Raw genomic sequence first — 17,793 nt, 5'->3', positions numbered from 1 at the left:
ACCCACAGTGAGTCGGCCAGCTCAGGCCCATGAAGCCCTAAAGCATAATTTGAAAGAGAAAGAGAAAGGCTGGGACCATTTAGCTCAGTCTCCACCTTCCCACCCCCACCAACCACCCCAGGCCACTTACTTGACTTGCCGCCCAGTCCTGCTGACCTCTAATGGCTGTCTTACATCACAGGATCCAGGCATCATGGGCTGGATGGGCTGGCTCAGTAGCAGCCTTCAGAGAGAAGAGAAATGGGAAGACTATGGATCAGCACCCAGACTGAAGCCCCAGTGTCCAGGGCAGCTCCACACAGCCTGGCTGGCCATCTGGCTGACTCTCACCCCCAGATCAAACACTATTGGGGGTGGGGTGGGGGACAGCGAGCTCTCTTCTGCCACTTCCTTAGCAGAGATCAACAGCTGAGTCCCGAGAGTCTGAATTCTGCCTGGAGCTAAGGCAGAATGGTGAGCTGAAGGGCAGTCCACACCTGAGCTGCCGATCGTGGCTGAAGTCGGGGCTGGGCTGGCACTGGCTGGCATCCTGGGAGGCGGAGGCAGGCGTGGTAAGACTCAGGCCTGGTGGGAGCACAGCCGAGGTGCTGCTGAACTGGGATGTCAGGCTGTTCACAGAGCGGGTGCTACCGTGTATCAGCTGGGAGCTTCGGATTGGCTTCGGACCCTGGAGTGTCATGTCATTGGATAGAGAACACTTAGATTCAACCCAGGCCATATCTCCAGGAAACTTCCCCACAGCCTTCCTCTACCCACCCTCGGCTCTTCTTGAACTTAGGATGCACCAACTCTGTACTGATTGTCTTGACTGTCTTTCTTGTTGTAAGCTCCTCAAAGATTCATGAAGTCCCTTGGGCCTTGGATAGTTCTGGCTTTTAGGAGACACATAACCATTGTGCACTGAATTCAACTAGTGTTTGCTTCACAAATGTCATTTCAGACATAGGGACCTCATTGCTGTTTCTCCAACTTACTAAGCTCATTCCTGCCTCAGGGCCTTTGCACATGCCAGGCCACCTATGTAGAATGTTCTTCACTATGCTGATAGATCTGATTCTCTCACCCCTCAATTGAGTCTTTGCCTAAATACTGTCTTCTCAAAGTGTCCTCTCCTGGTCACCCACAAAAAGCTCCAACCCATTTTCTGCCCAGCAAAACTTACATCATCATTTGATAGTTTGTGAGTTTTACTCATTTGTATCTCTCCTTCCACTTAGAGCAAAGTTTTTAAAAATCCTTTTTATCTAGTACTCTCCCTCAGTGTTAGGAATTTGGGGGTTGCCATATAGGCCTCCAATATTTATCCAGTGAAGTAACAAATAAATGAGGGACTGGGCTCTGGTCTGTTTCCCTTCTATCTGTCACTGCTCATTGTGTCAGTTTTTAGACTTTTTTAAAAACAAAATCTTGCCATAACGTATAGTGTAAATCCTTCCTTAGGGTTTTCTTTTCCCAAATGCTGCTATTCCCACCCATTTTGATGATTCTTTGACTCAGTTACACTTTCAAAAAAAACCTTAACATTAGGAAAAATGGATTATTATTATAATTATTGGTACTGATCTGGGGCTTGAATTCAAGGCAGGGGCACTGTCCCTGAGCTTCTGTGCTCAAGGCTAGTGCTCTGCCACTAGAGCCACAGCTCCATTTCCACCTTTTTGGAGATAAGAGTCTCATGAGCTTTCCTGCCCAGGCATGTGTTGACCCATGATCCTCAGACCTCAGCCTCCTGAGTAGCTAGGATTGCAGGCATGAGCTACCAGTGCTTAGCTAATATTCTTATTCTTGAACCCTCTATCTAGGCTGAGGTTATGTACAGTATTTTTTTCTTGGCATTATTCTCTAAGCAATGTAACAACCACTTCAAAGCATCATGTCTGGCATGTTACGTGACCTACAGACAATTTAAAATATGTGACAGAGGATGTACGTAGGCTCTGAGCAAAGATTGTCTTTTTTCTTCACTATTGGGGATTGAACTTTGGGCCTTAATACTTGCTAGGTAAGTGTTCTACCACTTGAGTCACACCCCAATCCTTTGACTGTTAGTTGCTTTTCAGATAGGTTTGCCCAGGCCAGTCTTGGATTAAGACGATCCTGCCTCCACCTTCTTATTATCAGGGATATAGGCAGGAACCACTAACTGGCTTAAAGTCTTGATAACTTTTGCCCAAGCTGTTCTCAAACCATGATCCTCTTATTTCTGCCTCCTGAGCAGCTGAAATGAATGCCATGCACTACCATGCCCATTTATACAAGGGACCTGACTATCCTCGGTTTTTCCTGTTACCTACCTCATAGGAAAACTGAGGGTAAACTGTATTTCCCCCATTATCTGGGGGGAACCTTATCTGGCTAAGTTCCCAGATTCTCTGTTATGCCGGGAGCACATGAGGGCAAGGGCACTTCTCATCCTGTGTGTTTCTCTGTGAATAGGAACTCAGCCCAAGCTCCCTGGGGCCCCGGGAACTGTGTAGATATGAAGGTTGAAGGGGAGGCAGCGTCCCACTTTCAGTCCTTTGGTTTCCTGGGAGCACGGGGCTCAGGACTTCATAATTTGACTCCATTCAAGTGGCACTTATCCACCACCAGCAGAGTCCCATTGGGAGATGGGTAGCACTCGCAGTGCAGGAGAGTGGCTGCACAGGAGGGGCTCAGCAGGGTAACAGGTGGGCAAGGTGGACCTGGGGTAAGGGACAATGAACCGAGGGACGTGACCACCAGTGAGTGTCCAGGATGTTCTCATTGCTCCCAGGATCAGTTCAATATCCATGGTAGGAGCAGGGATTCCAGAAGGATCCCAATATAATACAACTTGGCCCCTCCAAGCGATTGCACAATAAAGAAAAGCACACACCCTGTCTCAGCCTGCCCCAGGCTGGGCAGCACAGCTCTCAGCTGTGGGGGTCAATTATGTCCTGGCTTCAAGACTGACTACAGGAGTGACCAGGACAGAGTGTGGGGCAGGTTGTGTTACCTGGGTGGAGAGCACACTTGGTTCTCTGAGCAGGTGCTGGTTGGTGACTTGGGCCGAGGTCATGGGCCCAGCGAGCTGAGAGCTGGCCACCAGCTGGGGCTGAGCCGCTGCACCCGGCCTTTGCTGGAGCTGCTGTGGAGCCTCGGGCCGCTGGGTGCTGCTGAAGCTCAGGGACACTGCTGGCTGCTGCAGAAACATCTGGGAGCAGAAGAGAAGCCCCTGTGAGCTGGGGCCATGCGTGCCCCACAGGCAGGTGCCTTCTTTGTCTTTCCTGTTACAGTAAGAGCACAGATTTCTTTTTTTTTTTTTTTTGGTCGGTCGTGGGACTTGAACTGTGGGCCTGGGCGCTGTCCCTCAGCTCTTCAGCTCAAGGCAAGCACTCTACCACTTGAGCTACAGCGCCACTTCCAGTTTTCTGGTGGTTTATTGGAGATAGGAGTCTCACGGTCTCTCCTGCCCAGGCTGGCTTTGAACCGCGATCCTCAGATCTCAGCCTCCTGAGTAGCTAGGATTACAGGTGTGAGCCACCAGCGCCCAGCAAGAGCACAGATTTCTTCCATTTTTTCCCCTTGCTTTATGGTAGTACTGGACCATGCACTTGCAAGCAGGTGCTCCACCCCTGGAGCCACACTTTTAGCCTTTTTTTTTTTTTGCCTTAGCTATTTTTGGAATACTGTCTCATGTTTATACACTGGATTGTGATCTTCCTATTTGTGCTTTTGGAGGACAAAAGGCATAAGCCACTACACCGAATTTGCTAGGTGAGATGGAGGGTCTCACTGACTTTTGCCTGGGCTGGCCTCCTAACTGCAATCCTCCTGCTCTCTGCCTTCTGAGTGGCTGGAATAAGTCCATCATCACTGTGCCTGGAAGATTTATATTCTTTTTCTTCTTTTGTCAATCTTGGAGACTGAACTCAGCCTGTGCCTGCTAGGCAAGCATTTTCCACTCGAGATACATCTTCAGTCGTTTTGTTTTTAGGCTTTAAATAGGGTCTTGTGCTAGAGGTCTGATCTTCCTATCTCTGCCTCCTAACTTGCTGGGATTATAGGCATGTGCCACCATCACTAGCTAGGGCAGATGTCTTACCCTCCTTGACCTACCTGGACACAGCTCATGATGTAGCAGCAGACCCAGCAGTGGGTTAGCTACACACTGTCACTGCCTTCATGAAGGTCACAATCAAGTGAATACTTCTGACACTGAAAGTGTGTATACATCAGGTGCTCTGTACATCATTTGATATACTTTTTATGGTTCAAGTTGGCTTACCAGCTCCTTATAAGGGAGCCCCTTGGGAAAGGAACACATAATGTCTTAATGGTGCCAGGTTGCATAATCCATGGTATGGGCCATATTATACCTCAAGTAGGACTAGGCCCTATCTATGCCCAGTAACTGGTGGATGGATAGATAAGTGGGTGACAGATGGGTGTGTGGATGGATGGAGAGGAAGTTGCATGGGAGGACAGATGGACTGTAGATGGTAGAAGGAACCAATCAGTGTGCATGTTATTTGCTACTACATTACTACAGTAGTCCTTTAAGGAGCTCACCTGGGAAGCCAGCAGAGGGCAGACATGTCTCAAAAAGAACAAGAGGCAGTCTCTCACTGATGAACTGGCAATGGGGACTTTCAGCACATCCATAGATTTACAGGGCCTCACAAAGGTTTGAACTTATCAATAATAACTGAATAACCAGGGACGTGAGCCAGTCATCTGGCCAAAAGGGAATTTTATGGCTTAAGACAATACGTGTGTGTGTGTGTGTGTGTGTGTGTGTGTGTGTGTGTGTATGCGTGCACGCGCATCTATTGTGGGGCTTGAACTCGGGGCCTAAGTCCTGTCTCTGAGCTTCTTTTGCTCAAGGCTTGTACTCTACCACTTGTGTCACTTTCTTCTCCTTCTCCCTCCTTCCTTCCTTCCCTCCCTCCTTCCTTCCTCTCCTCCTCTTCCTCCTCCTCCTTCTTGTTGGTTAGTTGGTTGGTCGGTTGGTTGGTCGTGGGCTTGAACTCTGGGTCTGGGTGCTGCCCCTCAGCTCTTCAGCTTAAGGCTAGAGCCCTACCACTTGAGCCACAGCACCACTTCTGGTTTTATGAACAGTTTAATGGAGATAAGAGTCTCACAGACTTTGCTGCCTGGGCTGGCTTTGAACCTCGATCCTCAGATCTCAGCCTCCTGAGTAGCTAGGATTACAAGCATAAGCTACTGGCACCCGGCTCTTCTGGTTTTCTGAATAGCTTTTAGAGATAAGAGTCTCATGGAATTTCCTGCCTGAGCTGACTTCAAACTGCAATCCTCAGATCTCAGCCTCCTGCATAGCTGGGATTACAGGTGTGAGCTACCAGTGCCCATCAAGACAATACTTCTTTAAAGACTCTGAGGGTCAATTTTATGGAAAATGTGAAGAAAAATTGTTCCCTAATTCAAGTAGGAAAAGTTTTTTACTTTATAGAACAAACTGACCTTGTATTCATTATTTTTGTTGGCTTACTTTGACAAATTCTTGTCATTATAGGATGCTTCAGACACACAAAATAAAGTACAATTAGGTCCCACATGATAATACATCTTCCATAGAATTCAGTATTTATCACAAGCTTGTCATTCTATGTCATCAGACATAGAATGCAGCCCCCTCCCCTCCATCTTTTCTTTTGTGTGAGTACTGGTGCTTGAAATGTGGTGCTATTCCTTAGCTTTTTCACTTAAGGCTGGCACTCTACCACTTGAGTAACAGCTCTACTTACAGCTTTTTGGCGGTTAATTGGAAATAAGAGTCTCATGGACTTTTCTGCCTGGGTTGACTTTGAACAGTGATTCTCAGATCTCAGCCTCCTATGGTGAATAGCTAGGATTACAGGTATGAGCCACTGGTGCCTGGCTACCCCACTCTTTGGGGAAGGTGTGGGGGTGGTTGGACTAGTTTTTACTTGCTTATTATGTATATTAAATCACAGAATGTCTCCTTAAAAACAAATGTCACATTTTAGTTAGGCATTGTAGAATGTATTTCTTTATCTTAAAAAGAAAACAACCTACATACAAGATGGTTGACTGCTGGAGGAATCTTCTCTGGTTTGACTATCTGTAGATTTCCATGTTCTTTGGAAAATTCCACTGCCAAGATCAGGCCCAAGGAAGGAAGAGAGGAGCTGATTTCCATGGCGCCTCTCACAGAGCTCAGGTGCTCTTTGGAACTTTAAAAAATGCTCTGGCCAATGAGGAAATACCCTAATTCTCTGTAGTGGAGTCAAAAGTGCTAAGTCTGTCATGTGCTGCTTGCAAGTCTAGCTCTTGTTGCTGATGCAGGAAGTGGACTGTGGTGAATGTTCATACACCTAACTTAGTGTGAACACTCTCTGGCTCAGTCTCCCCCTTTCCCATTAGTGTGAAAACTCTACTCAAGTGATTACAATTGGGCAAGTTCTGGGTTTACCAACCAGGCCTTGGGATCAGCAGGAAGAATGCTGTAACTGGGAAAGAATAAGTACAAAGGGTCTGCTTGGCTGGGTGCTGGTGGCTCACACCTAGAATCCTAGGTGTGAGATCTGAGATCTGAGAATCCCAGTTTAAAGCCAGTGTGGGCAGAAAATTCCATAAGACTCTTATCTCCAATTAATTAGCAAAAAGCCCCAAATAGAGGTATGGCTTAAGTAGTAGAGCGTCAGCCTTGAGTGAAAAAGCTAAGGGAGAGTTCAAGCCCCTGAATCAAGCCCACAGTACTGGCACACTCACAAAAGGGCTTCTTATTATGTTGATAGCTTGATGCCCCCTTTCTACGCGTGCGACCACCTTTGTGTGTGTAAGAGTGTCTCTGAAGCAGGACGCTGGGTGTGGTGCAGGCCGTCTGGGTGAGGCTTGCTGCTTGCACGGCAGTCACAGAGGCCTGGGGTGTAGGCACAGAGTGGTGGCCTGTCTTTGCCTGGGGTCCTCTCCATGGTGAGGGTGCTACTCAGGAGGAAGGGGAGGAACAGAAGTGTCACTCCTGGTCCCCATCACTGCCTAGGAGCACTATAGGAGACACTGGCAGGCAGGAAAACCAGGGGAGGTGTCTACAGCCAACCAACATCCTGTGTAAATTCGGTTGTACATGCGCTCCTGCTATGGCCTGCCACTGTCTGTTGTTGGTGACACTGAGCTTCAGAAGCTAGGTGGTCCAGAGAAGATCCATATGGCAGGGACAGGGAAGCAGCAGGGACAATGTTCTGAGGGGTCTCTTCTTGTATCTCTAAAGAGAGTAGCAGAGCTTGGTGGTCCAGGCAGACTCCAAGCTTTGCTAGAATTACATTTGCAACGGAAGATTGAGCCTAAATGCAATTGTGAAGACATTCCTGTACTAAAACAGGTAAAATTTAGTAAAAAAATAATCGTGTGTTTGTGTGTGTGTGTGTGAATGCCACACCAGAACTTGGGTTTGAACTCAGGGCCTTGGTGCTATTCCCTAGCTTTTTCTTTTTCTTTTGCACAAACTGGTGCTCTACCACTTGAGCCACAGCTACACTTCTGGATTTTTGGTGGTTAGCTATAGATAAGAGTCTCATGGACTCTCCTGCTCGGGTTGGCTTTGAACCTCAGTCCTCAGATCTCAGCCTCCTGAGTAGCTAAGATGACAGGTGTGAGCTGCCAGTGTCGGCTAAATAACTTATCTCTAAAGAGAGATCTAACAGTCCAAGTTTTCCCTCCAAAATTAAAATTGCCTGAAAGGAGTCCAAGAAGTATACCTCGTAATAAACTGAGAGCTGCTTCCATCAGACTGAACAGTGTCCACCTGGCTCATGGGACAGGTGGCTGGGAGATGGCCCTTCTCTGTGCTGCCCTCTCAGGCTGTGTGTAGTGTGCACAGTGTGCTCCTCCCTTCTCCCTGGCCTCATGTGTTCATATTATGTCAGAGGAAACAGTATAAAGTTGCCTGTACCTCTTGCTGCTGGGGCTGAAGCTATATGCATGTTGGGAGCTACAATTTAGGACCCAAGTGGTAATCAAAGGTCAGATTTGAGGATAACAACTCAGGGAAGGCAGCCAATGGATGGGGCCTGCAAGAGTGATCTGGAGGGAAGGGGAATTTCATGTCTGGGCAGGAGATGGGAACAGGGAGGTGAATTTGCTCCTTGCACTTTGCAATGGATGTTTCCATGTTCCCTGAGCATATGTGGCCCAGTGAGGTGCTTCACAGAGGCTTGGAGAAAGCTCTGGCTGTCTTAAGGACTGGCCCACAGAGTGGGGAGGAGGGAGGCCCACCTGGACAGGGACATACCTGGACATTGGAGTCCTGGACCAGGCAGAGCTGCTCCTGGATCTTATGGAGTTCTTCCTGCTGCCACCGGATGTTGGCCTGTAGGATCCGCGTCCGTTGTTCCAGCTGGTCTTTAATGGTCTGGAACATGCTGAACTGTGCTGAGAACTTCCGAGGGGGACAAGGTCAAACACACAACCAGATCAAGGAGTTATTTATTCTGCCTGGCGGAGAGCTCATGCATGATTACCATCAGCCCTGTGCGCATCCCCTTCCGGTCCTTGAGCTCAGCTGAGCTCAGGGAGCAGGAGCTGGGGATGAGGGTGTGGTGTGCTAGGGTATCCAGCCAGCGATCCTTTCCCAGGCTGCTGGTGACAGTATGCCCAGTTGGATCTCAGGACTGATTTACTGCACTGTAGGTAGGGAAGCCCACATAATCAGAGTATGATGGAAGTTCTACTTATATACAGATTCCAGATTTAGTCAGGGAGACAAAAGGACAGCATCTGAGTCTTTTTTTCTTCCTTTTGGTCATTGAAGGCATGATGTCATCATCACAGAAATTCCTGGGCCCTATCTTAAATCTGATCCTGGGGCTTTCCAATGGAGGTGGGACCATGGAGACCTTCCTGCCTTTCCATCTTCCTCTTGGGCTCACTTGCTGCTATGCAAGTCAGAAAAGAACACTCACCTGGCCAGAGAGGCTGGTGGCTCATACCTGTGATGCTAGCTACTCAGGAGGCTGAGATCTGAGGATCTCAGCTGGAAGCCAGCCTGGATGGGAAAGTCCATGAGACTCTTCTCTCCAATTAACTGGACAAAAGCTGGACTCTCTAAGGCTGTGGCTCTCATTTACTAAGGCAAATGAACTTTCCGGACTTGAGATTTTCTTTTTTCTCTTTCTTTTTGTCAGTCCTGAGGCTTCAACTCAGGGCCTGGGCACTGTCTCTGATCTTCTTTTCTTTTGCTCAAGGCCAGCACTCTACCACTTGAGCCTCACCGCCACTTCTGGCCTTTTCTGCGTAGGAATTAAACCCAGGGCTTCATGCATGCTAGGCAAGCACTCTACCACTAAGCCACATTCCTGGCCCCTGGACTTGAGATATTCTTTTCCTCTTTACTCCCCGCTCCTTCCTTTTGGTTTCTCCACTGTGCCTTTGGCCTTGAACTCGATAGGCAAGTGCATTATCATTTGGGCTACTCCACTAGCCCTTTTTGTGGTTGGTTATTTTCTTATTTTTATTTTTGAAAAGATTTTTATTGTTATTATAAAGGTGATGTAACAGAGGGCTTATAGTTATGTAAGTCAGGTAAAGAGTACATTTCTCTTGGACAATGTCACCCCTTCCCTTGCTCTCTCCAAGGTTTTCCCTCTCATCTCCACTGTGTTGGTTATTTTTGAGAGTTTTGCTTTGTGTCTGGGACAGCCTACATGTCATTCTCCTGAACTGCTAAGCTAACAGGTACATGTTACCCTGCCCAGCCATTGGTTGAGATGGAGTCTTAAAAACTCAGCCTATTCCTCACTGATCTTGAACCACAATCCCCTATTTATACTTCCTAAGCAGCTAGGATCATAGGCTTGAGCCAGAGTTGGGCTTCTCTTTTTCTTCATTTTCTCCCTTCTTCCTTTCCTTTCTTTTTTAAGCTTCTTCTCCCACTCCCTTCGTTCTTTCCTCCTTTCCCTCCCCTTCCCTTTTCTTCCTTCTTGCCCCTTTCTCTCCCCCTCCCTTTGTTACTCCCTACCTCCTTTCCTTTCTTCCTCTTTCCCTCCTTCTCTTCCCTTTCCTCTCTCCATCCCATCTTCCTAACCCTTCCTCCCTCTCTTTCATCCCTCCCTCTCATCTTTATACAATGCTTCCCTCTACTCCTGGTATCTTTATATAACATCTTCCAGTCTGCTTCTTGCCCACTGTCTTTGGCAAATGCCTCCAGAATCTTTTTCTTTTCTGTCCTTGCACACTTGGACTATCAGGGTGCCTGAGAGTGTGAAGACACAGACAGCACATACCAGAGGATGCTGTGACCAGCCACAGCCCTTGGAGCAGCAAATCGATAACGGAAAGAGCAAGGAGAATGGCAGGTACTGTCATTTGCAGACACCCACATAGGCCAGCCATTGCCCCAGACAAGCAGAAGTGGACTGACCCACTTCACATAAACCTGTGACATGCCTGCTCAAAGTCACCCAGCTGGATAAGGTCAGAATGTGACCCTGAGGTTAAGAGCTTGACTAGTAAGCCCTATTCCCAGTCCCCAGCCCACCTCAGTCACAGTGACTCACACTTGTATTTACACAAGTGTAAAAATGCCTGTCCTATGCTGCCTGCCGCACAAAACCACAGTAGAATCAATCAAAGCATTCAGCTGGAGTTTGGAAAGAACATTCTATCAAGCAAGCCACATGTATCAGATATTTAATTAAGAAAAAGACACAGAAGCTGCTGTGGTTGGTTCAGATCTTCCGCTCTACCTACAGCTGAGCCAGCTCTTCATTGTTTGGTTGGTTCTGAGACTGGCCACAGGGGCTAGCACTGCAGAGTAACAGGACTTAGCACTGTCCCGGGTTTTCTCTGGTGTCCAGGCTGGAACCAAGGACCTAGAGCACACCAGGAAATTCTCTATTGCTGAGCTACAATCCCAGCTCTTTTATTTTTATTTTTGGTCAGGTTTTGATGGCAAAGAAAGTGAGATACTTATCTCCAATTCACCAATAAAAAGCTGCGAGTAGAGCTGTGACTTCAGTGATAGAGCTGAAGCTTTGAATGAAAAAGCCAAGAAAAGTACAAGGGCCAGTACTGGCACAAAAAATATTTTAAAATTACCTTTAAGTAGTTGTACAAAGGGATTTAAATTCAGCATGTCAGTTTATGCTTGACCCTTTTTGGCAAAGAGGCCTACTCTACGTTAGAGACTTTTAAAACCTTTTTATTATATTTATTTAATTGGTCATGGGGCTTGAACTCAGGGCCTGGGAATTGACTCTGACTTCTTTTGCTCAAGGCTAGTGCTCTACCACTTCGAGCCACAGCTCCACTTCAGATTTTTGAGTGGTTAATTGGAACAAGATTTTCATGAGGAATTTTCTGGCTGGGCTGGAAAGATAGGAGATAGGAGAGAGGAGAGAGAAGGAGGGAGAGAGAAGGAGGGAGAGAGAAGGAGAGGGAGAGAGGAAGAGGGGAGAGAGATGGGAGAGAGAGAGAGAGATTTTAGAAGTATAGTAGTAAGCAAAAGAGGCTTTTGGAAAAATTATTTGTTATTCAGACAACTACTTTCCAGAATTTGGATTCTCTTTTACCCATCTCTGACAGAATGTGACACTGATAACACTGGGAGGGATTGAGGGGAAATTGAAAAATATAATCATTCTATTTGAGGTGGGTATGGGGAGGAACCGCTGACTTGAGAAGTCAATAGAGCTGGTTCCCTGTACATAGAGCAACCAGCTAAGGGTGGAAAATATTAGACAAGAGGTACATCTGAGCTAGGTGCTGGTGGCTCAAGCCTGTAATCCTACTAATCAAGATAATGTGATCCAGAGGACCCGGTTCAAAGCCAGACTGAGCAGAAAAGTCTGCTAGATTCTGTTTACAAAATAACCAGCAAAAACTGAGTTAGAGACATGGCTCAAGTGGTAGAATACCAGCCCAACAAGTAAGCCAGAAAGAGCACAAGGTTCTGATTCTAAATCCCAGGTTGTTCAAACAAAACAAAAGACTGCCCTAAAAACTGCAGTGAGCTGGGTGCTGGTGGCTCACGCCTGTAATCCTAGCTACTCAGGAGGCTGAGATCTGAGGATCACGGTTCAAAGCCAGCCCGGGCAGGAAAGTCCGTGAGACTCTTATCTCCAATAAACCGCTCAGAAAACTGGAAGTGGTGCAGTGGCTCAAGTGGTAGAGCACTAGCCTTGAGCTGAAGAGCTGAGGGACAGCATTCAGGCCCAGAGTTCAAGCCCCATGACTGACAAACAAAAAGAAAAAGAAAAAAAAGACCACAGTTGTTATTAATTACAGTGTACTGACAGACCAAGGTAGTTGCCATTACAAGTGAAGTCAAATGAAGAGTTAGAATTCTAACAGGGCTTTACTGACACCCTTGAGAGGCATTAACACAGACTTTCTTAACTATGCAGACCAGGTGGTCAGAGGAATTCTTTGTTATTTCACATGCCTTTCGATCGAAAGGTTACTTACTTCATACCATACATGTGCCTTAGCAATTTGAAGAGGAAAAGCATGCTTCTGATTTTTTTTTGCAACAAGGATAAAGATGGACTACGTTAATTAATAGAATGGGTGCACAGCTTTTAACTCACTCCTCAAGTCTGACACTGGCAAGAAGCATATGCTAGCATGTGTAAAGACTGTAGGCCACTTCTGTGTTCTGATTATGTTCTGAAATAGCTTCCATTAGCCATGGCAGATTTGCATGAAGGCAGAGACGGGCCTCACATGGACAAGCACCACTGGTGGCGAATCTCTAGGGACCCAGGTCTGGCTTGTGCCCAGGGATTAAGACAAAGCTAAATGCCACACCAAGGAAGGGAAGTCCGAGCCCTCGGCTTAGCAGAGGCTCTGCCAGTCAATCAGCCCAACTCCTCCCTGAGTCAGTCAGCCTATTGTGGGGCCCCTGTCCCCTCTACTCCTGGCAGATGAGAGGCTTCTGTACCTCCCCACTAAACATACACTCAGGTGCCTCTTTTCTGGTCCCCTGTCTCTCCATGTGGCAGCCTCCTCACCATCCTACCATGGCAGCCTGTTTGGTGATGGTTCTATAGAAACATCTCTCTTGCCTGGAGCAAGGCTCTCTCTACATGTCTGCCTGCCTCATCCTTAAACTCTGGGTATCAAGAGCAAGGACCAGGCTCTGATCATCTCTTCATCCCTAACTGCTTGCTCATAGACTGACCTAAATAAGAATTCACAGAATGTGGTTGAAATCGGAAGAAATTACTCAGCAAAGCCATAATCCTTTTTTATTTAAAAAAAATTCTGGTATTTATAGCACTGGACTCAATAGTTTTTAGATCCTTTTGGAATCTTCCTACGCCATGTGGCCTAAAGAAGACCTTTTCTACAACCTCACAGCCAATCTGGAGTCATAAAAAGGGAATGGAAGCTGAGCATTGGTGGCTCACACCTGGAACCCCAGATCCTCAGGAGACTGAGCTCTGAGGATCTGAGTTTAAAGCCAGAGCAGCAGAAAAGTCCATGAGCCTCTCTAGCTAACCAGAAATAAACCCCACAAAAACAACAACTCAAAAACCAGAAGTGGCATAAGTGATTAAGCACCACCTTGAGTGAAAAAAGTTAAGCCTCTCCTCCCCCATGCCCCCCCCCCCCCAAATAAAGAAGGTAGAAAGTGACAGATGAACAAAGATATCGTGAGGACAAGTAGACCTGGGGGAAAAGAAGTTGGGGGATGTACATGGATAAGCCAAGTGTGGCAGACAAGGCCAGGGATAAAGATGACAACATGGCTGCCTATGCCCCCATGTGTCTTGGGAGGCACACCCCGCTTGTAGGGCCTTGGTGGCTAGCACACGCCCAGAGGCTGTCATTCACTTTGTCTGGAAGAAGTGGTGCCCCGTCCCAAGTCCCAGATTCACCTGCGCCATGGGAGCCGGTGGAGTCTGCAAAATGGTCTGTGGCAGGAGCTGCTGCGCGAGGTCGCAGGTGGATGGGGAGGGCAGAGGGGTCTGGAAGGAGAAAGGAGCTTGTTAACTGACTGCTTCTGGGCTGTTCCAGGGGTGGCAGCTCTCATTCGGTAGGCTTCTCCAGTTAAAAGGAGGCCCTTGTGCAAGCCTCAAGGTGGACAGCTGAGCGTGAAGTCTTCCAGCAGGTATGCACATTTAGACGATGCTGGCTGGCCCACTTCCCAAGTAGGCAATGTGGTCAGGGCTGACACCTGCCTGGTACAGGGCACAGCTGGCCTTTGAACAAGCTCCTGGAGTATTCAGGGTCCATGATTCCTGGTCTGGGAGTCTATCCTCAATGAACTAAGCTGTTCTATCCCCTAAGTAACTGATCCTCAGCATGTCATCAAGCAGTCCCAGCAGGGATGCACTTTAGCCAGAGTGGGCTTGTGCATGACCCCAGTCTCTTCTGTGCATCAGGAATATAGACAGGCACACCTGCTGTGCGTGTCTGTATCCAGGATCTCATTTCGACAATGGAGACTGGATAGTGTCACTGGTCACATGGAATCTTTAGAGATCCTTCCCCCCCCCCCCCCCCCCGAGAAATGAGCCTTGCTCCTAGTCACTTGGGAGGTTGGGTAGGCAAGGGGAGATAACAGAAAGGGGCAGACAGAAGGAAGGAACTCCTCAGGTTTTTGAGCTGCTGCAAGTCTTTTGTTTTTGTTTTTAAAGGAAAATCAAAGGACTCTTCTGAAGTTGTCCCCAAACTGATTCCCCTTCCTGGTCCCTAGAGACTGTAAACAGCAGCATGGTAGAATGCATTACCCAGGACATCAGTGGGAGGAAGTCCCAATGGGTGGGCCACTCTGAGTGACCTCAGGCCCAATCAGACCCTAGCTTGGGCCTTCCTACCTGCACGGCCAGGAGAAATGGAAGCATTCTGGGCCACTGTCCTTGGCCACATGGGCCATCCTGGACAGGGCAGGAGGTAGACAAACAGCAATCACAGCTCAGAGGCAACTCCAGAGCATGCTGGAGAGGAAGGCAGTGAGCTTGGTCATGCTCTGTTTGCAGATCTAACATGTTACTCAAGCTTCTCTGGCCTAGGGGAAGGATTCTGGAGGACTTTTCCACCAGGCAGGAAGGTGACATGTTAACACCCAAGTGCTGTGAGGGATGAGATTGGGTCCCTGTGGCCATGGCTTTGCTACTCATATCACACGAGAAGATGGGAGACGGAGACACACACACACACACACACACACACACACACACACACACACACACACACACACACACACACACACACACACACGTACACGTCACGTACCGGTATGGTGGCTCCCTGGCTGAGCCCAGCCACTGGCAATTCTTGAGGCAGAGTGGCTGATCTTGGCAAAGCCGTGGTGCTGGTCTCTGCCATCAGCTTGGTGGGTGTGGCTAGAAGAAAGCAAGGCATTACTTTCCTGACCCACAAGTCTTACTTGCTTTCTCAGCAAGAGGGGCACAGAGACTATGGCCTTCGTAACCCCAGAGGTCGGCGGAGACCTTGGGAAAAAGGGAACCCACCATGACTTGCCATGGCTCAGCGGAATTACAAAAGCCCGACCTGGAGCTGGAAGGAGACACCGCAAAAAATGCCCAGACTTTAGTTTACCACGTAGCCTAACCACTTGCCTTGCCCAGGGGTAGCCAAGCTAGCCATTCCACCGTTTCCTCATTGCATGGAGGGAAGACACCAGAGTGTGGGAAGAGGACGGAGAGGCAGGTCAGTGAGGAAGGACCCAAGGAGGGTATAGACTTTTTGGACAAACAAGGCCCTGCTTCCACTCAGGCCCAAGGATTTCAGGGCACTCTGTACCCTTAGGTCTTAGAGGTCCCTCTGCCACTCTCCCACCAACTAGCACTCACAGGTGGGCTCTGATATGGCTGTGTGCGAGGACTTGTGGGAGCTCCTGGAGGACGCTGACGGAGAAGGACTGGCGTTGAGGCCCGGGGTGCCCACGTCCAGTGCACTGAAGTGTGGGGGAGGTTCCAGGCTCGAGCCCTTGTCCTGAAACACACACGCACGTGCATGCGCACACACACAGCCCACATGTCAGTATCAAGATGAGTGAACAAATGACACGACCTTACTTTAAAATATGTGAAGACATGGGGACTGTTGACACAGATACCACAGCCATCTGGAGACACTCCCAAACACATTCTCAGAGCAGACATGTGTATGTGTATATGTATATGCACACACACATCTATCTATCTAAATAAATAATCTAAGCACCTCTGAGAGACTTACAATGTATAAATAGCATCTATTATACTTTCTTACCTTTTATCTTGATTTGTTTCAGACTTTCCCAAGTGACTTTGCTTTTGATTATTTTTTTCTCTTAAGATTGACAGCTTGTCACCAAGAATTTTGGTTCAGAAGAGGTTTACTGCCAGCACGAGGCTGTGCTCATGGCCAATGAGACAAACATCTCTGGTCTCTTCCAGGCACATCTCACACAGCCTCCTGACTTGAGCTCTCAAGCCTCAGTGACTTGGAGTGGAGCACGGGCAAAGGGCCTGTGGCCTCCTATCCTTTTACCTCTGGCTTGTAACTGATCTTGGCCTCAAACGTAGCATGATGAGAAGGAAACACAGTGGTCCATCTCTGAGGGACCGTGTTCCCATCCTCATTGGTTTAAGGATCATAAGTGCATGACAAGAGGGGTTGATCTTTTTTTTGGGGTGGGGGGAGTAAGCAGTACTGGTATCTGAACTAGGACCTTGGCTTGGCTGCCACTCTAGACTTGAGCCACACCTCTAGTCCTGCTTCTTATTAGTTATTTTGGAGATAGATTCTGGTAAACCTTTCTGCCTGGGCTGGCCTCAAACTGCAGTCCTCCAGATCTCAGCCTCCTGAGTAGCTAGGATTATGGGAGTGAGCCATCAGCACCTAGCTATCACCATTTTTAAACCAAAGAAGAAAACATAGTGATTACTTTCCCGGGTTGTGTCAACGGACCAGTCTCTATCCACAATCCTGGGTAGGAAATCTCATGTGTGAGTCCATAGGCTTTCTCTGTCTTTTGGGTTGTGGCTTTAAGGAGGCTAGACACTGTGTGTGTGTGTGTGTGTGTGTGTGTGTGTGTGTGTGTGTGTGTGTGTGTGCCTGCACGTGTGCGAGAACAGTTGATGTGGCTGACACATGATCCATAGGCCTTCCTGTGCAACAGATGACAGAAGGCTCCTGGATGTGCTGTGGAGAGGCCAGCTGTGGGACTCCATCTCCCGGGAAGGTCCCCTCTGAGGTCCCTGGGCCATGGCCGTCTGTGACCTGTGTGTTCTTGATCAGCAGAGAAATAAGCCCAGAAAGTGAGGGCAAACACTCCAGAGCTTGCAGCACTCTGATGTCACTGCCAATCACACCCCACACAGGGATGTCTTTACCTGGTGCTCAATTGTATTTGTGTGCGGATACATGTGTGTATTTTATGTTCTTAACTTCCCCCAAGTGACTAGAAAGCGCCATGATGAACTTCTGAATAGCTGGTGCTCATACATCACACCTGTTGTGAGGTATGATACAGCTAACACCTGCCTGTGAAGAGCCTGATTGCTGTCTCTGGCATGACGCATGATGTACAATGTGACAAAGCTTGGTAATAAACTCTTCCATAAACAGCAGCAGTGATGGTATCAGTGGGGATCACTATTGGATGCACTACCTTGCTCTTTATTTTTGTGCCAGTACTGGGGCTTAAACTTCTTCTTTAGCATTTTTGCTCCAGACAGGTGCTCTACCACCTGAGCATAGCTCCACGTCTGGCTTTTTGGAAGTTAATTGAGATAAGAATCTCATTTTTTGCAAGTCCTGGGGCTTGAACTCAGAGCCTGGGCACTGTCCCTGAGCTACTTTTGCTCAAGGCTAGCACTCTACCACTTGAGCCAT

At 48.0% G+C, this 17,793-nt stretch overlaps 1 protein-coding gene across 1 annotated transcript in view; it reads right to left on the bottom strand.

Moving 5' to 3' along the window:
* Window positions 1-17,793, bottom strand: part of Npas2 (neuronal PAS domain protein 2) — a 175,123-nt gene that overhangs the window by 7,222 nt on the left and 150,108 nt on the right. Inside the window, exons 13-19 of the mRNA XM_042695555.1 lie at window positions 15,765-15,906; window positions 15,184-15,293; window positions 13,824-13,913; window positions 8,237-8,383; window positions 2,978-3,175; window positions 477-667; window positions 131-223 (exon numbers count right to left, since the gene is read on the bottom strand). Of these exons, the coding sequence (XP_042551489.1) occupies window positions 131-223; window positions 477-667; window positions 2,978-3,175; window positions 8,237-8,383; window positions 13,824-13,913; window positions 15,184-15,293; window positions 15,765-15,906 (971 nt within the window). The remainder of the gene's footprint in view (window positions 1-130; window positions 224-476; window positions 668-2,977; window positions 3,176-8,236; window positions 8,384-13,823; window positions 13,914-15,183; window positions 15,294-15,764; window positions 15,907-17,793) is intronic.

The sequence above is a fragment of the Dipodomys spectabilis genome, unplaced genomic scaffold (assembly GCF_019054845.1).
Source record: "Dipodomys spectabilis isolate Male_0828 unplaced genomic scaffold, ASM1905484v1 ptg000187l, whole genome shotgun sequence".
Classification (NCBI taxonomy): Eukaryota; Metazoa; Chordata; class Mammalia; order Rodentia; family Heteromyidae; genus Dipodomys; species Dipodomys spectabilis.
The sequence above is the reverse complement of the archived record's forward strand: the minus strand, read 5'-3'. Positions and strand labels throughout refer to the sequence as shown.